The 22134-nt window shown below is 45.7% G+C and overlaps 3 protein-coding genes across 5 annotated transcripts in view; 1 reads left to right on the plus strand and 2 right to left on the minus strand.

The window, feature by feature from the left end:
* DCAF17 (DDB1 and CUL4 associated factor 17) overlaps positions 1-4320 on the minus strand; it is a 33028-nt gene extending 28708 nt beyond the window's left edge. Inside the window, exons 1-2 of one of the 3 annotated variants that reach the window (XM_079979463.1) lie at positions 4221-4320; positions 1128-1344 (exon numbers count right to left, since the gene is read on the minus strand). In XM_079979463.1, the coding sequence (XP_079835589.1) occupies positions 1128-1301 (174 nt within the window). In that variant the 5' untranslated portion in view covers positions 1302-1344; positions 4221-4320. The other 2 variants (XM_079979462.1, XM_079979464.1) reach the window with 2 other exon arrangements.
* Positions 1-22134, minus strand: part of CYBRD1 (cytochrome b reductase 1) — a 108665-nt gene that overhangs the window by 55143 nt on the left and 31388 nt on the right. The window lies entirely within an intron of this gene.
* METTL8 (methyltransferase 8, tRNA N3-cytidine) overlaps positions 9735-22134 on the plus strand; it is a 32746-nt gene continuing 20346 nt past the window's right edge. The window contains 3 exon segments of the mRNA XM_079982948.1: positions 9735-9859; positions 14798-14974; positions 18127-18218. Coding sequence (XP_079839074.1) covers positions 14832-14974; positions 18127-18218 — 235 coding nt within the window. The 5' untranslated portion in view covers positions 9735-9859; positions 14798-14831.

The following is a 22134-nucleotide window of genomic DNA, read 5'->3' on the forward strand; positions in this document are numbered from 1 at the left end:
CCATTACAGATACAAAGCCTGTACAGCAGGAATCTGACGTCTATGGCTGCAATCGTGTGCCTATGTGTGGGCATGCATAGGTTTCAGTAATGTCTTAATTAAGGTGAAAAGAAAACATAAATTAAGAAGTAGAAGTAGCATGTCTACATTACAAATATTTTGGGCTGAGGTGATAAAGAGTGGCAGCCCTTTTCCATCTTCAATTACAAAGTCTTAACTATAGAATCCAAAAAGTTTCTACAATTTCTATCAGTTACCCTGAGTGATTAACCCCTGAACTGACCTTACATCAACCTTACATATTTCTAGCAAAATAGGGGGCTTTGATTTCATAACCAAGGAGAAGAAATCATATTGGATTATACAGCATGGTTTTTGTTTTGTTTTTTTAAAGTTGATTTTCTTTCTTGGTCACCCTGAGTGGAGCACAGGCATCCGCAGGTCAGGATCTTTATTTTTTTTAATAGACAATATAAACATTCAGGAGTAAGCCCAATGAACAAATATGGGACTTACTTCTGAGTAGGTACTTATTGGATTGCACCAACGATAGAACCAAAAGAGTCAGTAATACTGTGTGTGAAACTCATTGATCTTCTGTGTATGAAATTAAAGGTAAAGGGACCCCTGACCATTAGGTCCAGTCGTGACGGACTCTGGGGTTGTGACTAAGCAGCTTCTGGCAAACCAGAGCAGCACACGGAAACGCCGATTACCTTCCCACCAGAGTGGAACCTATTTATCTACTTGCACTTTGACATGCTTTCGAACTGCTAGATTGGCAGTAGCAGGGACCGAGCAACGGGAGCTCACCCTGTCGCGGGGATTCGAACCGCCGACCATCTGATCGGCAAGTCCTAGGCTCTGTGGTTTAACCCACAGCGCCACCCGCGTCCCGTGTATCAAATTAAAGTCCCCTTAATCTTGCCTGCATTAACAATCCCTGAAAATTCACCCCATTAGTACTGCTTCACACACTACAAATTTTCTACATGAGAAACCTATCAGGGATTATCACAATTTATGATTGACATATGGGTTTCGTTTCTACACAGAAGTACTTTCTTCACAAGATGTAACGAATTCAGCTGCAACACAGTGCTAATGGGTTTTCAGTACCTATTTACCTGGCATACCAGCTTCCTCAGAATCCCCATGTTTTTTCTATAGACCACACCAGCATCTTTTGTGTGAAATCCCTGTGACCGTCTGGTGAGTGCAAAGCAAATATTTCGATTTTCGAATGCGTCAGCGGAGGGTAATCTGCTTGTGGCAGATAAGGCAGACAAACTGGAAAGCATGTTGGTGGAACGTCAAACTTCCACTTGCTTCCACTCCAGTAGTCTAAACAAAATGGGGGAGGGAGAAAAAAGTTGTTCAGTCAGCCAAATATGGAAATAAACCACAGCAAAAACTAAAACTCGTCTGTACAATCCTATGTGCTAGATTTGCAGTTTGGAAAAAGGGGGCAAGGCTCCTGCACCTTTACGAGTTGCCTGGAATTAATAATAATAATAATAATAATAATTTTTATTTATACCCCACCCTCCCCAGCCAAGGCCGGGCTCAGGGCAGCTAACAAGCAATAATAAAAACAAGTTGACTGAATACAACTTAAAAACAATATTAAAATACAACAATTAAAATACTGAAACAATATTTTAATTTTAATCAACAATTCTCATCATCATCATTTATTATTTATACCCCGCCCATATGGCTGGGTTTTCCCAGTCACTCTAGGCAGCTCCCAACAGAAGATTAGAAACACTCATGAGCATAACTGGGAGGAGCAGCCCCCGCATCAAGCAAATAAATAAAAATACTTAATTAGCTGACCAATCGCATCGCATATAGCTTGGTTCTCCCCCCAAAAAAAACATAAATCCTGGCTACGCCCATGAGAGCCCCATCCTATTTCCCCTGATCACCCTACTATGGACATCCATGCATAAATAGCCATGCAATCCTATATACATCTCTACCCAAAGTCCCACCAGATTTTCAAGTGTGCATAGGATTACAGCCTTAGGGTGTTAAGCCCGTGCAAGTTTACTCAAAGGCAAGTCCCACTGTGTTCAATGGGGCTTTCTTTCTTTACCTTGGGATAAACCCCAAGGAACTTAAAAGAGGCTTCCTTCTCAGTCAAACATGCTCAGCATTGCAAACTTATGGTTACCAGACACCCCCGTTTCCCGGGGACAGTCCCTGGATTTACAGATTTTTCCCTGGACAAAATTCATCCCAGGAAGGTCCCCGGATTTCATTTAATGTACCCAGATTTATATTTTAAGTTTTGTAGATTTATTAGTAGGGAATGAATGTTGCATGATTGGTTCAAGGGCACAAGACACATCATATGGGGACTTCTGGCGAGGCAAAATGGAGGGCATCACAGCAGCAAGCAGCTCCTGAAGCCAGCCAGAGCCAACTGCGCTACCAGGCTGGCTCCGGGCTGCTGAGACTGCTGCTGCTGGGGAATTGGGGACGTCCAGCACATCAACTGGGGGAACCGCTGACACCCCCCCCCCGTGACCCAAATTGAGCCGGGACAAAGAGACCTGGCCACCTACCCAGCGGTGGTCCAGGGCCAGGAAAACCCCGGAGCCGATGCAGGGAGGAGGAGGAGAAGGAGAAGGAAGAGAAAGAGGAAGGAGGGGGAAAAGGGGAGCCCCGACCTTGCCGCACTACTGTTGCTGCTGCTGAAAAGGAGAGGTATGAGAGCACCAGGAGGGCAAGGGCATGTGGCCGAGCCCGGGCCCAGCCTGAGCCTACTCCACAGCGGCTAGCACTCCAAGAGAGCAGGCCAGGGCCCAGAGGAAGGCCATGCGACAGAGGAGACCACAGAAGAGAAGGTATTACTTCTTAATTTCTTTAAATATATATATATATATATATATATATATATATATATATATATAACTTTTTTCTCTTAAAAAAAAAAGGGTCCCCGGATTCTTTGAAAAAAACCTGCTAACCTTATGCAAACTGGCAGCGTGCATAGGGTCCCAGTTCCCCACAGTCAGGGAGACACGCAGGAGTCAACAGCTCCTTCTAAAACTCCGGCGTTAAGAGGAAATGCACGGGACTCTATTTCCTTCCAGACAGTTTACACTAGGGTTACCAAATGTCCCCGGTTCCCGGGGACAGTCCCCGGATTTGCAAATCTGTCCCCGGACAAATTCCGTCCCCGGAATGTCCCCAGATTTGCAACCCTGTGGCAGTGGCAGCCTCAACATCCCCACTACTGACTCCCTGTTGCTAAGTAAAGGTAAAGGTACCCCTGACCACTAGGTCCAGTCATGGCCGACTCTGGGGTTGTGGCGCTCATCTTGCTTTACTGGCCGAGGGAGCCGGTGTACAGCTTCCGGGTCATGTGGCCAGCATGACTAAGCTGCTTCTGGCGAACCAGAGCAAGTGCACGGAAATGCCGTTTACCTTCCCGCCGGAGCGGTACCTATTTATCTACTTGCACTTTGACGTGCTTTTGAACTGCTAGGTTGGCAGGAGCAGGGACTGAGCAATGGGAGATCACCCCATTGCAGGGATTCGAACCGCCGACCTTCTGATCAGCAAGTCCTAGGCTCTGTGCCACCCGCATCCCTCCCTGTTGCTACTCAGCTTCCCCCCCCCCCAAAAAAAAGAAGGGTCCCCGGATTCATTGGAAAAAATCTGGTAACCATAGTTTACACTTGTCTGCCCATCACCAGCGATTGCTCGTGTGGCATTTCGCCCCCGAGACTTCTCTCTTCGTACATTACCGGGATAGAGAAGGGGAGGGGGGCATCTTTTAAATCCCCGACTCGAGGCAATCTCAGAGGGGCCCGGTTTACGGTTCTGAAGGTGCAATCCTCGCGCGTAAACTTACTTGGGAGTCAAGACTCACTGGAACGCATTGGAGCTTCTCTGCGAATGCAAGCAAAGTGGGTCAGGGATGTAACCGCAGGCGCTGGATCTCTATATTAGCGGTGTGGAATATGCCGCCCCACAACCGTGCAGATCAAGATCCGCCCAGCAGGAACTTACTCGGGAGTAAGCCCGATGGGGCTTAGTGATCGACTCAACAGACACAGGACTCCATTGCAAACCTTCCAAGCGGGAAAGGCTGCCGTTTAGCACAAAGCAACTTTAAAACAATATATATAGATATATAATATAGCCTCTTTTTATGCCCTCGCGCGCCTCCGACTACGCAGCGCGCGCGCAGAACAACAACAAACCTCTCAGGACCGGCGCAGGAGTTAAAACCGCGCGCCTCCAAAACTGGGCCTGTTTCTTCCGCAGGGACACTTTCGTTTCCCCGTCTCCGCCTCTTCGCAATGCACGGCGGGAAACGTAGTTCTCCGCGCCATCAACTACCTCCGAAGGGAGCGGAGCGCGAGAGTCTCGGGGACTACGGCTCCCGAAACCCTCTGCGCGCGCAAGTGCGGGAGGCCGCGCGCTGGTTCGGGCTTCCCCGGCTTAACCGGCTGCTGGTTTGCAGCGCGGGAGCGGAGGCTTGAGAAGGTTGCACGAAGGAGCCGTGCAAGTGTTTAGGGCAGCACCTTGCATCATTATCATTATTAATACCCACGCACTGCACATTTCTGCTTATTTTTTTGGAATACCATTACATTTGATAACTGTTAACGACTGGACGCGAGGAAGCACGTGGATAAGGATGTCCGAAAAGTGTTTTGATTTTTGTGTTTTTTTGGGCACTGCATGGCATATAGCGCCCTGAAGGTGAGTTCTTTTCTCCTCGTGGGAATCAAGGTTGCATTAGATATTACCTTGTTTTCAAAAAACCGTTTTGGTTAAAACTGCTGGCCCGGCAGAGAAAAAAACAACAAACATTAAAACCCTAAAATTAAATGCCCGAATGTCTTAAGTTAGTCGAGCTAAGAGAGCAGTCGCAACCCCGCGTCTGGTGAACTATTGAAAAAGATGCAATGGACTATTGAAAAAGATGCAATAGAAAAGGTTTAAGATAGGACCTACGGAGGGGAAGGTGGGAAGTCCGAGATTCCTAGGAATATTTAATTGTGGATGTGTATGGTTGTATTGTTATAATTCTATATTAGTAAAATCAAATAAAAATTAATTTCAAAAAGAAAAGGAAAATTGACAATACTGGCGTCGGCATTTGCAGTGCGTGAAAGATGCGTTAAATAGAAGCATCTGGGTTTACTTATGCAGATCCAAGGAAAGCTGCTTGAGACTGAAAGGCTCCCACGTGTGCTCGCTCCCTTAGGAGTAAGAGACTCAATGAGTGGAGCCTCCTTCTGGGATACATCTTTCTTAACTCCCCAAGAGGGATATGGGAGTCTCTGTGGTTCAGTGGAAACGCTAGTTGAAAAATGGTGGTGGAGGCCCTGTGCCTGATGTGAGGAACTTCTGCCAAGTTTGATATGTCTAAGTAAGTTGTGGGAACCTTTGTGGGTCCCCAGATGTTGTTGGACTACAACTCCCATCATCCCTGAGCTCTGGCCTTGCTAGCTAGGTGTGATGGGAGTTGTAGTTCAACAACATCTGGGGACCCACAGGTTGAGAAAGGCTGCTCCAGATGGTTGCGAACTACAACTCCCATGCCCCCCAGCAGGTGTAGTCAGTGGCAAGGGATGATGGGAGTTGTAGTTCAGCAAAAAATATCTGGCGGGACAAAAGTTGCTCTCACACAGTCTAATGAGTGAATGCCTTTCGCTGTGGCTAACTTTTTGATTTGTGTGGCGCTGGGTCTTCAAAATGTTTAGAAACTTCAGCTGGGTCAGAACGCAGCAATTACCGGTAGATTTTTAAGCTGGATTTGCATCTCTCTCCGATTCTTCTGAGTCTATGCTGCTTTCTAGTTTATTTCCTGGTTCGGTGCAAGGTTCTGATTATAAGTCCTAAACTCTTGGAACCTGGGTATCTGAAAGGCTCTGTTAAGGTAAAGGTAAAGGTACCCCTGCCCGTACGGGCCAGTCTTGACAGACTCTGGGGTTGTGCGCCCATCTCACTTAAGAGGCCAGGGGCCAGCGCTGTCCGGAGACACTTCCAGGTCACGTGGCCAGCGTGACATCGCTGCTCTGGCGAGCCAGAGCCGCACACGGAAACGCCGTTTACCTTCCCGCTGGTAAGCGGTCCCTATTTATCTACTTGCACCCGGAGGTGCTTTCGAACTGCTAGGTTGGCAGGCGCTGGGACCGAGCAGCGGGAGCGCACCCCGCCGCAGGGATTCAAACCGCCGACCTTTCGATCGGCAAGTCCTAGGCGCTGAGGCTTTAACCCACAGCGCCACCTGCGTCCCTTGAAAGGCTCTGTTACTACTGTATATTCTAGAGACATCAAGGAAGTCTGCCTTATTAGCCGCGAAAGCATGTGCCGTCTAGGGCTCCTTCCCAAAAGTGCACAGAGCACAAAGTGCACACATGGCTTTTCCCTCAGGAAAGTGTTAGATGAGAGGAGTGGGGCTGTTGACTACACTTTTTGGCTTTGCTAGTAAGACCACCGAAAACAGCCCTTCCTCCTGCCTTTGCCTTAAAAATGATGCCGTAATGAAATTCAAAGAAGGAAACTGTCACGAAACCAGTGGTGTTTTTGGTGCCATGAAATATTTGAGTGCTATTAGCTATATAGGGTTGACATGCCACACTAAGGTTGCCAGATTTTTTTCAAAGAATCCAGGGACACTTTAAAAAAAAGAGAGAGAGAGAGAGAAAGTTATTTTAGTTTTTTTAAAAAAATTAAGAAGTAATATCTTCTCTTCTGTGGTCTCCTCTGTCGCATGGCCTTCCTCTGGGCCCTGGCCTGCTCTCTTGGAGTGCTAGCCACCATGGAGTAGGCTCAGGCTGGGCCTGGGCTCAGCCAAGTGTCCTTGTACTCCTGGAGCTCTCCTACCTCTCCTTCTCAGTTGCATTGGTGCAGCAAGGTCAGGGCTCCCCTTTTTTTCTCCTTCCACCTTCTCCTCCTTCTCTCCTCCTTCTCCCTGCATCGGCTCCAGGGTTTTCCTGGCCTGGAGCGCCGCTGGGCAGGTGGCCTGGTGCTCTTGCTCCCGGCTCGATTTAGGTCACAGTGTGTGTGTGTCAACGGTTCCCCCAGTTGACATGCCAGGCGTCCCCAGTTCCCCCTCAACAGTGGCAGCGGCAGTCTCAGCAGCCCGGAGCCAGCCTGGTAGTGCAGTTGGCTCTGGCTGGCTTCAGGAGCTGCCCGCTGCTGTGATGCCCGCCATTTTGCCTCCCCATATGATGTGTCTTGTGCCGTTGAACCAATCATGCAACATTCATTCCCTACTAAAAAATCTACAACACTTAAAATATAAATCCGGGGACATTCCTGGGACGGAATTTTGTCCAGGGAAAAATCTGTAAATCCAGGGACGTCTGGTAGTGAAGGTTTTGGAATCCTTTGAGGAACAACTGAAAGTGATGGGGAATGTTTAGCTAGGAGAAGAGAAGATTAAGGAGGGGCACGTATTGCATTGCATTCAAATACAGTGGTACCTCAGGTTACGGACGCTTCAGGTTACATACGCTTCAGGTTACAGACTCTGCTAACTCAGAAATAGTGCTTCAGCTTAAGAACTTTGCTTCCGGATGAGAACAGAAATCGTGCTCTGGCGGTGCAGCGGCAGCAGGAGGCCCCATTAGCTAAAGTGGTGCTTCAGGTTAAGAACAGTTTCAAGTTAAGAATGGACCTCTGGAACGAATTAACTACTTAACCCGAGGTACCACTGTATCTAAACTGCTCTCATGTAAAAGATGGGGTGAAGACTTGTTCCCTGTTGCTCCAGGGGGCAAGGCAACGGCTAAGCATTAGGATAACATTCATTTTCGTAAGACCTTTGACTATGGAGCAGATGCCCTCAGGATGTGCTAAGCTCTCCATCACTGGAAGCTACTTGTAATGGCTACTAGTCACAGTGACTGTATTCTACCTCTACTGTCAAAGGCACTTCTGAATGCCGGTTTCTGGGGATTCCAACTCGATGAATCCAACTCGATTAATCTATGAAACACATAAAATAGGTATTGAAAATCTGTAATAAATTTAAAAGGCCACAAAAAAGACTAAAATTGTACCTCAATTGCTTGGAGGAAATAAAGGTGTCAAAATGGCATCAAAATGTCAATAAAGTAGGTGTCGGGCAAATCTCTCCTGGGAGTTTCTTCAGCAGTAGATTATTCAGGATGGTGCTGTTAAAGGGCTACATGAGCATGTTGTGCAATATGTTGTTGAAAGTCAAGTGATCTGTCATTTCTTTAGCAATTAAGCTGTACCACAGTAGGCTGGGCTGACACATTAAAGATTGATTGAGAGGCAGGTAGCAACAAATATTTTGTTCCAATGAGTCTGGCTTGAGTCAACAAGGTTCAAAGCAGTACAGATAATCTTGATCGCATTATTTGTACAACTCTGGCATAATTCAACTTTCCATTGATGTTCAAGATCAGGGTTTTTTGTTTTTGTTTTTTAAAAAACCAATCCACAGCCTTCCTTCAAATGTCAGTGAGACTGGTTACTCCTCCGTCTTTTGAAGTCTTCCGAAATGGCTGTGCTTTAACAATTATTAGATAAGCATGTCTCATGTAAAGCTACAAGCCAGCAGAAAAATCTCTATTTTCCTCCTCTTATTTCTGCCAGATATTTTGACCATCTGTCTAATTATCTCCTCTGGGCTTGTTTCCATGTTAGTATATTTCCGGGCTATTCCAAGTATTGCTCTTAGCAGGAACGCAACTTTTGTTGGACTTGAGTCTCCGTGTATTTGAAGGCTCCACATACACATCAGGCAGCTTTGCTGCTAATTCCTCCAGTGTCAGAGTTGCCACCTAACATGGTGACACTGTCTTATTCTGGAATGGGTGGGATGTGGGGGAGAGTGGAAAGTGGCAGAGGGGGGTAAAGTAAAGGTAAAGGGACCCCTGACCATTAGGTCCAGTTGTGACCGACTCTGGGGTTGCAGCGCTCATCTCACTTTATTGGCCGAGGGAGCCAGCATACAGCTTTTGGGTCATGTGGCCAGCATGACTAAGCTGCTTCTGGCGAACCAGAGCAGCGCACGGAAACGCCGTTTACCTTCCCGCCAGAGCAGTACCTATTTATCTACTTACACTTGGCCGTGCTTTCGAACTGCTAGGTGGGCAGGAACAGAGACCGAGCAACGGGAGTGTACCCCGTCACGGGGACTCAAACCGCCGACCTTCTGATCGGCAAGTCCTAGGCTCTGTGGTTTAACCCCCAGTGCCACCCGCATCCCTATAGCAGAGGGGGGTAGGGAGAGACAAAAATCTGGCTCATGTTTGGAAGCCATTGGTGGCGGTACAGTAGAACGGAGGCTCTCAAAAGCTGGTTGATCAGCGCATCAGGGGTATGGTATGGTCTACTCTACTGTTGGGTGCTAGTGGCTCCCCAGGGTCTAGGCTTGAAGTCTTCCGCATCAGCTGAGATGCCAGATATTGTTTGCAAAAGCTCCTGGGGGGACGGTAGACCCCCAGTTCCTCCGAGCATCTCCCAGTAGGCACGTCTCTGGAATGGCATGTCCCTTCACTCAGAGTGCCCATCTGCGACACTTCTCATATGAAAAGTGCACACTAGTCTTCTGGCATCACACAGCAAGAAGATACGAGACATCCGTAGATCTAAACTATGTTTTATTCACAATATAGACAGAGAATCCATAATTACGTCTGTGTTCTCCAAACTCTGGCAGAAACAGAAAGCATACAGCAAAAGCGAAAGTACAGTGCAATAACATTCTCAGACGGAAAAGATAAGAGAGTCTTCCTTTCCCACACTCTTCTCAGACATCTCGTGTGATTTACACCAACCACACCAGCCAGCATCGGCTACATAAAATCCTAACAGAGATTGCGCCTGAGATCTTCTGCATACAAAAATGGTACTTGTTCATTGAGTTCTGTCCCTTTTGCTTGGTTGCTTGTCGATAGGCCGCATGAAGAATTGGCGTATTTGTAGACCAGTCAAGTATTTCTAAACGGGCCATGGTTATGATGCACTGACACTTCCCTGAAATTGCAGTGTCAGAAATTCAGTAATAATAATAATAATAATAATAATAATAATAATAATAATAATAATATTTATTATTTGTACCCCACCCATCTGGCTGGGTTTCCCCAGCACTCTGGACGGCTTCCAACAAAGATTAAAAATACATCAAAATGTCACACATTATAAACTTCCCTGAACAGGGCTGCCTTCAGATGTTTTCTAAATGTCAGGTGGGATATTATTTTTATTTTTATTATTATCATCACCACCACCATCTTCGTCATTTCTGTTATTCTTAATTCCATTTCTATGCCGCTTTATATTTTAAAGAACAAATCTCCACAGCCAATCACAAGCAAACAATCACACCCTAGGCCAACCCCAACCTCTCTCACCACCAAAGGAACACAAGTGAACAACACAAGCAAACTCTACATACCAAACTCTACATACATTACCAAACACCAAACTCTACATACATTAAACATAATAGAAACACCGCCACCCAACCCCACCCCCATCCATCTTCCCTCTCTCCACCCCCCCTTTTTTTTTTCTTTCTTTTTTCTTCTCCCCCTAATGCCTCAACAAATGAAACGGATTTGTAAAAATGTTACATGGGGGAAAAAAATATGAGGCATTACACTTCTGTAAAACAAGAAAATCCTTAATAAAATATTTTTTAAAAAATAAAGAACCAATCTCATAGCAGTTTACAACACATAAAAACATCAAATAATGCAGAATAAAAATAATTCAAGCTGTAAGGAAAATATTTCAAATCCTTCTCTAAGTGATATTTTGCTTTCCCCAGTTGCCAACCTAGCATCCAGAGATCTCCATGCGGTCGCAATTGGACCCGCAGTAGTCACAAAACGCGCCTGGCACCTGCCTAATTTCGAACGCTGTGGCTGTAGGCAGTTGTTAGAAATGAGACTTGTTCATCAGGTACTGAGAGGGGAGGAGATTATCATGGTCACAGCACAGAGATTTTTGGTCTCTAGATTTCCAGTTCCATGACATGCGAAAGCTCTGCTGACTTCATAAGAGGCAACTTTGGTCAGACAGCATTAAGGAATGTAAATTGTGGAAGTTTTATGGTAATGCTGTACATTATTTCAGGCACGTGCTTTCCAAGCACTGAGCCTTATTTGTTTCGTTTTAAAAAATCCACGATATAATTTTGCAGGCTCTTTGTGTGCATGGACGCCATTTCCGCTGTGCCCACTTTGCTCGAGTGTTTGGAACCAGAAAAAGAGCAGTGAAAGAAATTCTTTGAAGAAACTTAACCTTTGGAGTGGGAGAAGAAAAGTCAAGCAGAGGAACAACGCATTGCCAGAGGAACAGAATGTTTCTCCCGCGATGAGTGTTTTGATATTATTATTTTTTTAAAGGTGCAACAATTGAAACATAACCCCCTCCCACTACCCCCCCGAAACCTTCTTATTAAAGTAAACAAGCACAATGACCGCTCCCCACTTAAAACGGGGGGCGCCCTTTGCGGGGACGCGTGCAGCCCTGGATCTGGAGTGGCCCCATCAGCATAGGCTTTGCCTTCCCTCAGGTGGGATACCTGGAGGACCCCGCCTACCCCAGTGAGTTGTCCAATCCCACCTGGGGGAAGCGTTGCCAGGGAAACCAGGCCAGGTGGGGGGAGGGATTACCTGCCCACACAATAGAGGGTGGATCTTAATTGTTAACAGAATGTTTCTCCCGCGATGAGTGTTTTGATATTATTATTTTTTTAAAGGTGCAACAATTGAAACATAACCCCCTCCCACTACCCCCCCCGAAACCTTCTTATTAAAGTAAACAAGCACAATAATCCGAATGCACAGTATGTCTCTTTGTCTCTGGCAAATGCTTAGCAATGCACATATCGTTTCTTCCCAGGCAAATTTCTCATTAGTCACTATCGTAATTGAGACATTTGTTATAGAAAGGCAATTAATTGCAGAGGCATGACTGGATCTCCATAAGGTCACTTAACGCTCCTGCGTCATGCTGGTGGGGTGGAGGGAGGTGGGAAGCAGAAGTATTTTACCAATCTGAGGGTCACACAGATTTATATCCAGTCAGGTTTTTAAAAATACAGTGGTCCCTCGGGTTACAGACGCTTCAGGTTACAGGTTACATCTGAAGGCAGACGCTTCAGGTTACAGGTTACATCTGAAGGCAGCCCTGTTTAGGGAAGCTTTTAATGTTTAAAAGGTTATTGTATTTTAGTGTTTTGTTGGAAGCCGCCCAGAATGGCTAGGGAAACCCAGCCAGGTGGATGGGGTATAAATAATAAATTATTATTATTATTATTATTATTATTATTATTATTATTATTATTATCACACAGGCTGAAGTTCAATGCCACCGTCACACTTGCAGAACAGCTTTTGAGCCACCCTCTACTGACATAAAGGGAGGCTATTTTCCTGCAATTCCCCTTTCCTCTTGCAGTCCTTTCCCCCGCACACCTCCCAATTTCTTCCACAGGATTTGAGAGCCCTCCAGAACAGCATGGAAGGTTGCTTGGGAGGCAGGAGTAGGAAAAAGAAATGGGGAGTATATTCCCCATTCCCTCCTGTCTCCTTAACTTAACAGATGCCTTCACTGGATCAAAAGCATTTCTAGAAAAGAGGAGTAGCATTAGATTTTACCCATGGAGTAGTGCAAGTTAAAGGATTGCGGGTGGCGCTGTGGTCTAAACCACTGAGCCTCTTGGGCTTGCCGACTGGAAGGTTGGCGGTTCAAATCCCCGCGGCAGGCTGAGCTCCCGTTGCTCTGTCCCAGCTCCTGCCAATCTAGCAGTTCGAAAGCATGCCAGTGCAAGTAGATAAATAGGAACCACTGTGGTGGGAAGGTAAACAACGTTTTCGTGCGCTCTGGTTTCTGTCACGGTGTCCCGTTGCGCCAGAAGCAATTTAGTCATGCTGTCCACATTACCCAGAAAGCTGTCTGGACAAATGCCGTCTCTCTGGGCCTGAAAGCGAGATGAGCACGCACCCCATAGTCACCTTTGACTGGATTTAACCGTCCACGGTCCTTTACCTTTTTTATCTTTACTTAGTGCAAGTTAAGGTGAGAAAATTACCTATATTGTTTCCATCTTGATCATGACATTGTCTCTTAAGTATCAAAGGTAAAGGTAAAGGACCCCTGACAGTTAAGTCCAGTCGCGAACAACTCTGGGGTTGTGGTGCTCATCTCTCTTAACTGGCCGAGGGAGCCGACACTTGTCCGCAGACAGTTTTTCCAGGTAATGTGGCCAGCATGACTAAGTCGCTTCTGGCGAAACCAGAGCAGCACACAGAAACGCCTTTTACCTTCCTGTCGCAGCAGTACCTATTTATCTATTCACACTGGCGTGCTTTCAAACTGCTAAGATGGCAGGAGCTGGGACTGAGCAATGGGAGCTCACTTCGTAGCAGGGATTCGAACTGCCAACCTTCCGATTGGCAAGCTCAGTGGTTTAGACCACAGCGCCACCTACAGCCCCTCTCTTAAGTATTAGCACTAGCCTAATTGGGTTTTGTAGGGACGCGGGTGGCGCTGTGGGTAAAACCTCAGTGCCCAGGACTTGCCGATTGAAAGGTCGGTGGTTCGAATCCCCGCGGCGGGGTGCACTCCCGTTGCTCGGTCCCAGCGCTTGCCAACCTAGCAGTTCGAAAGCACCCCCCGGGTGCAAGTAGATAAATAGGGACCGCTTACTGGCAGGAAGGTAAACGGCATTTCCGTGTGCTGCGCTGGCTCGCCAGGTGCCGCTTGTCACGCTGGCCACGTGACCCGGAAGTGTCTGCGGACAGCGCTGGCCCCCGGCCTCTTAAGTGAGATGGGCACACAACCCTAGAGTCTGGCAAGACTGGCTCGAACGGGCAGGGGTACCTTTACCTTTAATTGGGTTTTGTACATAGCTCCCGACGAAAGAGGTTTCACTGAAACACCATACAGTTGATTTTCAGATGCTCTGGAGAATCTTTGTTTGCATCCTGTCTCCCCCACACTGTTAGCACAGCTGCAATTGTCAGGACACAGTTAAAGTGTGGGAAATCACCCTTTAATGGAACTTAACAATTTTTTCCTTTCTGTTTTTTTCCTTGGGTTTTCCACCAGTATCTAGCTGCATGATGGAAAGAGAACAAACTCAAAACATGCATTAACATTTCAGTGGTCAGCTCCTTCTAAATAACAACAACAATTGTAAAAGGTAAGGATAGAGAGAACCAACCTACATTTGTGTTGCCACTGAAGAGACAGGAATTCTTTAGGTTAACTGAAATAATTAAGTTTGCAAGAAATCTATTGTTGTTGTTGTTGTTTAGTTGTTTAGTCATGTCTGACTCTTCGTGACCCCATGGACCAGAGCACGCCAGGCACTCTTGTCTTCCACTGTCTCCCGCAGTTTAGTCAGACTCATGTTGGTAGCTTCGAGAACACTGTCCAACCATCTCGTCCTCCGTCGTCCCCTTCTCCTTGTGCCCTCCATCTTTCCCACATCAGGGTCTTTTACAGGGAGTCTTCTCTTCTCATGAGGTGGCCAAAGTATTGGAGCCTCAGCTTCACGATCTGTCCTTCCAGTGAGCACTCAGAGCTGATTTCCTTAAGAATGGATAGGTCTGATCTTCTTGCAGTCCATGGGACTCTCAAGAGTCTCCTCCAGCACCAATTCAAAAGCATCAATTCTTCGGTGATCAGCCTTCTTTATGGTTCACTTCCATACATCACTACTGGGAAAACCATAGCTTTTACTATACGGACCTTTGTTGGCAAGGTGATGTCTCTAATTTTTAAGATGCTGTCTTAAATCTATACTCTTGTTTAATTTTGCTTTCAGGGTGTTTTGCTGCTGCTGCTGCTGCTGCTCTGAAATGCTGTTTGTTAAAAGATTCTTTGCTTCACATCTGAAGACCAGCAAGATGCCTCATCGGTTCCAGAGTAACAAACGACCAGTTGCTCCTCTTGGGTCACGGGTTTTGTTGGATCCAGATAAAGTTTTTGATCACAACATGTGGTATGATTAATGCAATTTGCTACTGTGTTATCGGTTTGTCTTTTAAATATAAGTAGGGATGGGTTTTTTTGAGAATCTAAACACAGAGGCTGAATTCTTTCCTGCCATTCAGAGTCCAGAATCCATAGCCAGCAGAAGAGAGAAACCATACGTGCAAATGGAAAGTGTTTTAATCTTTGTCAGTTAATTTAGAGAGACAGACCAACTGATATCCAGAGGTCGGTCAAAAAAAATTATTTCAGTGTTTTCAGAGATTAATTGGATACCTTGGATATCTTCCCTGCCCTCATATGTGAGATATATCTGTTTACCAATTGCAGGAAATTTGAGTGGGCACTTGTTTTACCATCACAAGAATGGCTACCATCCATGTTCCATTAATTTTTAAAAATAGAACATGAAGTAGAGCCATGTTATGAAATAAATGATGGATGTACTAGTAGCAGGAGTTTGAGATTGTTATTATTATTAATTGAATTTATATACTGACCTTTGCCCCCCAAATTATGAATCTTTGTAAATTGTGTTTCTAAAGGATCTTTTGTTATTTCCAAATGCCAATGTGTTTGCATTATTAAGTTTGTTATGAATAAAAAAATCATTTTAAGTTAGAGCTTAATAATTATTTCACTATTAATATATTTCTTAATTGTATTTCACTATTAATATACTTCTTAACTGTATTTCAGTTCAACAATTACTTTGATAAAATAACATATTTTGTTATGTACTAATGGCTTTAGATACCTATTAGGTCCATAAATTACCGTATAGCATATATTCAATACAAAAAACAGTGACAATTGGACATATAAAGGACATCTGGACATATAAAGGGCCCTATTACCTTCAGTAGCTTAGGGCCTCATCAAACCTAAATCTGGCCCTGCATATAACCCATTGCAGTAACCTAACCTTGAGGTTACCAGAGCATAGACAACAGTAGTTAGGCTATCCCTGTCCAGATAGGGGCATATCCATACCATTATAGGAGATGAGCCCTCACTTCCTTCTTCCTACCTTGTAGAAGACCTTGATGCTCTTGTTAGGTTGGGGTGAGTGAAACAAGTTGTATGGGACTCATTTCCCTACTTCCAGGCAAGCAGTTTGGCTCTGTGCTCCTTCTAAGTCAGGGATGGGCAGGTTACAGACCTCCAGATACCGTCGGACCTCAACTCCCATCAGCCCCTGCCAGCGTGGCTACTAGGGCATGATGGGAACTGGAGTCCAACAACAACTGGAGGACCTCTGGTTGCCTGTTCTTGATGCTGTAAACATTTTTGTCAATGTACATTCCCCAAATACTAGGTTTTATGGAAATGTGCCGCCATAGCAATTGGTTTGTTGTTGTTTAGTCATGTCCGACTCTTCGTGACCCCATGGACCAGAGCACACCAGGCACTCCTGTCTTCCACTGCCTCCCGCAGTTTGGTCAAACTCATGCTGGTAGCTTCAAGAACACTATCCAACCATCTCGTCCTCTGTCATCCCCTTCTCCTTGTGCCCTCAATCTTTCCCAATATCAGGGTCTTTTCCAGGGAGCCTTCTCTTCTCATGAGGTGGCCAAAATATTGGAGCCTCAGCTTCAGGATCTGTCCTTCCAGTGAGCCCTCAGGGCTTATTTCCTTGTGAATGGATAGGTTTGATCTCCTTGCAGTCCATGGGACTCTCAAGAGTTTCCTCTAGCACCATAATTCAAAAGCATCAATTCTTCGGCGATCAGCCTTCTTTATGGTGCAGCTCTCACTTCCATACATCACTACTGGGAAAACCATAGCTTTAACTATAGGGACCTTTGATGGCAAGGTGATGTCTCTGCTTTTTAAGATGCTGTCTAGGTTTGTCATTGCTTTTCTCCCAAGAAGCAGGCGTCTTTTAATTTCGTGGCTGCTGTCACCATCTGTAGTGATCATGGAGCCCAAGAAAGTGAAATCTCTCACTGCCTCCATTTCTTCCCCTTCTATTTGCCAGGAGGTGATGGGCCCAGTGGCCATGATCTTCGTTTTTTTGATGTTGAGCTTCAAACCATATTTTGTGCTCTCCTCTTTCACCCTCATTAAAAGGTTCTTTAATTCCTCCTCACTTTCTTCCATCAATGTTGTGTCATCTGCATATCTGAGGTTGTTGATATTTCTTACTTGCTTCTGTGGCATGCCTTAGGACCTAGCCATTAAGTCATTTTGAATTTCTGGCACTGAAATTCCTAGGGAATAGTTCGCGTTGCTCAGTGTTTTTCCACTCTTGTTTTGGCGCAATACTGTGGCATGGCCGTGGCTCCAATAATCCTTTACTGCAGCCTGGCTAATATTAGAACACCATTATTTGACATGGGGAGATTTAAATCTTTATCCCACTCAAATCCATCTGTTGCACTCTATAATTAAAAGCTCCCTGCAGCTCACCTCTGGTTGCTGTTTTGGGTTGTGCTTAGTGGTCTGGCAACACATGGGAGCAATTACAAGTATTTCTTCAGAAACAAAACCAGCTGCAACATTCCTCTATCGGATTACCCACACCTTTGCTAAGTATATCTGTATGTCATGCTTTGACTTGCCGGGCGACCATGTTTTGATAACTACAAATCTGTGGCAGAATGGCGGCCGCATAGCGCAGCTGCCACATGACATGCAATGTATGTCATTTTAGGAGATAATGAGCCCTTATTGCACGGGAATCAAACGGCACAGACCCTATCACGAGCGCATGGGCTTGCGTTTTGGAGAGATGGCTTGTTTCCGAAAGGACAAACTTTCCGCCGGCGCTCACTCCAGAACGGGCAGAGGGAGAAGGCTGCAAAATGTCCTGTAATGAAAAGGCGACACACACCACAAAGGTGTTTGAATGCTGCCGTGGACTGTGAGGAGAGGGCAGTACAACGAGTTTGTCAGCGCATGGCCTGCTGGAACTCTCCACAAAGCAAAAGAATGAAGCATAAGAATGGCAGGAGCTCCAGAGGGCATCAAGGCCTACTTTAAAGACCCGGGAGAGTGAAGCGGGGAGTGAGGTGGAGAGCAGCTAATGGAATCTAGAATATACAATGCATTTGATTACATGTGGTGCTTAAGGGGAGAAAAGAAAAGACTCTGGAAGCTTTTAAAAATAAAAGGCATCCTTTCCCCCCCTACCCTTGCAATCCCCCCCCCCCTTTGCAGGGACCACATGCAGTGGTCACAGGAAGAAGAAGAAACAGCCAAGGAAAAAGCCGCAGAGAATTCACTCATCAGAGTCCAACCTGAGCTGCAAGGTAAAATACCCTAAGAACAATTAAAGCTGCAATACACCCACCCTTTTGTTTATGCGCTAATCCTTAGCATCCCCATCTCCTTCTTTTCCTATGCGCTGTACAGTCATACCTTGGAAGTCGAATGGAATCCGTTCCAGAAGTCAGTTCAGCTTCCAAAATGTTCGGAAGCCCAAACATGGCTTCCGATTGGCTGCAGGAAGCTCCTGCAGCCAATCGGAAGCCGCGCCGGACATTCGGCTTCTGAAAATCGTTCAGAAACTGGAACACTCATTTCCGGGTTTCGATCGTTTGGGAGCCGATTTGTTCGGGAGCCAGAGTGTTCGAGATCCAAGGTGCGACTGTGTTGACCATGACATATTAACGGTTCCCTCCTGGCTCACGAAATATTGACATCTAACTCTGCTCTGACCTCCGAGGCACATCTGATGTTACTTTCCCGCTTTCTACAGCTGGTTGACCTTCAGGGTGATAACAGCATGTACATGGTCGCTACATGAATTTAATGTCAGTGTTCGGTTTTCTAAAACATCTGTCAATGTATCTTTTCCCAGAATTAATAAACCTCAGCTTGATATGGGAATCTGTAGATCTGAAATGAACCCGTTTAATTATTTTTCAAACAAAAAAAACTTGATCCTCTCTTCAGGCAATTTTTGCAGGACAGTTCGCCTAGTCATGCTGTTGTTTGGGGGTAACCACAGTAGTGGAATCTAGGTTAATGGGGAACAGGCAGAAATACCATGTGGTACAGTCCTCTTTGGTGTCCCTGTGCATGTTAGGCAGATGAGCTGTTAGGAGGACCTCCAGAGTTTGACAAGCTGGGGAGGAAAAACATGTGCAAGATATTGAGACTGTGTTTATTTAAAATCCCTGTATATTTTTAACCTGTGTTTCAGGCAAAATGTGATTTGAAGGAGCAGCTTACAACTATTTAAAAAATCATCCCATAAAGTACTGGTTTAAAATGCAAGAGTAGTAGTAGTTATTAAACTTCCTCCCACTGGTTGTGTGTTTGCCCCCTGTGCTGATGTCTTTTCAGGGGGGGAAGGGGGAAAAACCGCAGGAACTCGCAAGACATTTTCGTCTTGCGAAGCAAGCCCATAGGGAAATTCGTTTTGCGAAGTGCCTCCAAAACGGAAAACCCTTTCGTCTAGCGGGTTTTCCGTCTTGCGAGGCGTTCGTCTTGCGGGGCACCACTGTATTTTGATATACCGTATTTTTTGCACCATAACACTCACTTTTTCCCTCCTAGAAAGTAAGGGGAAATGTCTGTGCGTGTTATGGAGGAAATGCCTACGGGTGGCATGCCTACGGATTTTCCTTCTCTAAAAACTACATGCGTGTTATGGTCGGGTGCGTGTTATAGAGCGAAAAATACGGTAATTCTTGTATACTACTCTGGAGGCGAAAAACTAGTGCCGTGTGCATATGCAAATGTGTTTTTCTTCCCCTGTTCCATGTTGGAAGAAAGCACCACGTCATTAGATCTGCGCCTGGTGAAGCCATGCCGGAAGTTATGAAGGAGGAGGTGGCAGAGACAATTCAATACGTGGCTGCTGTTTTCTGATTATGCCCATAGTTGTAAACACTGAAATTCTCTTGCCCCTGCTATTCAGACCAGGTAGTAGTCTGGCTGATCCAGAATGTTTGTTTCAAGTCATTAAAAGCCTGAGGGCAGCCTTGTTTATCTAATATTTGAACTGGGAATACTTGGAAAACCCCCACACATTTTCACTTGGACGTATCCAAGTATTTCATCATTCTGTGAAAGATGGAAAAGTCTGTATGAGTGTGGGAGTGGTTGTCACCAGAGGTATGTGCATGGTCCATTGAGAAGCTCAAATGTGAGGCTACACACTTGCTGCCCTTTGCAAATGGAGGGGGAAAGCTTAGGCCACAAACAGATGTCCTGAATTTGATTAGTCATGTAGTCATTTGCTCACACAGCCTCTTCAGATGTTCCTTGATACAACGGGCTCAGGAGCAGACAAGAGTGCCCACCTGACTTCCAGTCAGTCTCGTTGTCCCTGCTTAATGGAAAGTATAAGAAGAAGGGCAAGGCAGTGGCGAGGTTTTGTTGTTTAGTCGTGTCCGACTCTTTGTGACCCCATGGACCAGAGCACGCCAGGCACTCTTGTCTTCCACTGTCTCCCGCAGTTTAGTCAGACTCATGTTGGTAGCTTCGAGAACACTGTCCAACCATCTCGTCCTCTGTCATCCCCTTCTCCTTGTGCCCTCCATCTTTCCCAATATCAGGGTCTTTTCCAGGGAGCCTTCTCTTCTCATGAGGTGGCCAAAGTATTGGAGCCTTAGCTTCAGGATCTGTCCTTCCAGCGAGCACTCAGGGTAGATTTCCTTCAGAATGGATAGGTTTGATCTTCCTGCAGTCTATGGTCTCCTCCAGCACCATAATTCAAAAGCATCAATTCTTCGGCGATCAGCCTTCTTGATGGTCCAGCTCTCACTTCCATACATCACTAATGGGAAAACTATAGCTTTAACTATACGGACCGTTGTTGGCAAGGTGATGTCTCTGCTTTTTAAGATGCTGTCTAGGTTTGTCCTCGCTTTTCTCCCAAGAAGCAGGCGTCTTTTAATTTCATGACTGCTGTCATCATCTGCAGTGATCATGGAGCCCAAGAAAGTAAAATCTCTCACTGCCTCCATTTCTTCCGTTTCTATTTGCCAGGAGGTGATGGGCCCAGTGGCCATGATCTTCGTTTTCAGTTTTAGTGGCGAGGTTGGTGCAGGGCAAATGCAGTGCCAGGATGACCCTGGGAAGTCACACATTTCAGTGTATTCCCTGACTGCATTGTGTGGTGTACTCCTTGAGAGCCAACCGGTATCGCTTTGGCTGATGTTTGCATTTACAGTGGTGCCCCGCAAGACGAACACCTCGCAAGACGGAAAACCCGCTAGACGAAAGGGTTTTCCCTTCGCAAAACGAATTTCCCTATGGGCTTGCTTCGCAAGACGAAAATGTCTTGCGAGTTCCTGCGGTTTTCCCCCCTTCCCCCCCTTTTCCTAAGCCGCTAAGCCGCTTATCAGCTGATCCGCTGATAAGCCGCTTAACAGCTGATCGCTAAAAGCCGCTAAACCGCTAATAGCGCTAATCCGCTAAGCTGTCAATGGGCTTGCTTCGCAAGACGAAAAAACCGCTATACGAAGAGCCTCACGGAACGGATTAATTTCATCTTGCGAGGCACCACTGTACCTGAAGACCTGGAACAAAAGGTTCTTGCAAGGATGAATAAGGGCTGCGATGCATTGCTTTGCATTGCAAAACTGCCACAGCCTCGGTGAATCTTGCGGCTTCTTTTCATTGTGGAAAACCATGTTTTGTTTCTCTCTCTCTCTCTCTCTCTCTCTGTGTGTGTGTGTAAATACATGCATCCATCCTTTCTCTCCATTTCCACCTAGCCAATGAAGTTCCTCTAGGTCTTCAAAGTTTACTCTTCGTATAATCTTTTCGGCTTCAATTCTGAAATAAGTGCAGACTTGCAAATTTGCCTCGTTTGACATTCTTCCTACTCTTTTAAAGATTAATTGAAGCATGGTTAGCATTCGCTGGAAATTAAATAAGTAGAGTGCAGGCAGTAGCTTATGGCTGAGATATATTGGACTCAGGAAGCCATTCTTTCTCTTATGAATGCCTGCATGCTTAAGATGGGACTAGGTGAGCATTGCCAATAATGCTTCCTCTCAAAGCTTCATCTTTTTTCTGCATGTGGCAGCACATTTTGACCTATTTATTGTTAACAATGAGCCGAGCTGAAACTAATGAGTAGGTTATTTTAGGTCATTGGAAATCACTGTAAAAAAGAAGAAGAAGAAGCAATAAATAAAAGGCAGTGTTCCTCCAACATACTGCAGCATTGCCAAAAAGGATCGTTGTGAAGGACCTTGGTACAAAAAG

This window comes from Podarcis cretensis, assembly GCF_951804945.1.
Source record: "Podarcis cretensis genome assembly, chromosome: 1".
In the NCBI taxonomy this organism is placed as follows: domain Eukaryota; kingdom Metazoa; phylum Chordata; class Lepidosauria; order Squamata; family Lacertidae; genus Podarcis; species Podarcis cretensis.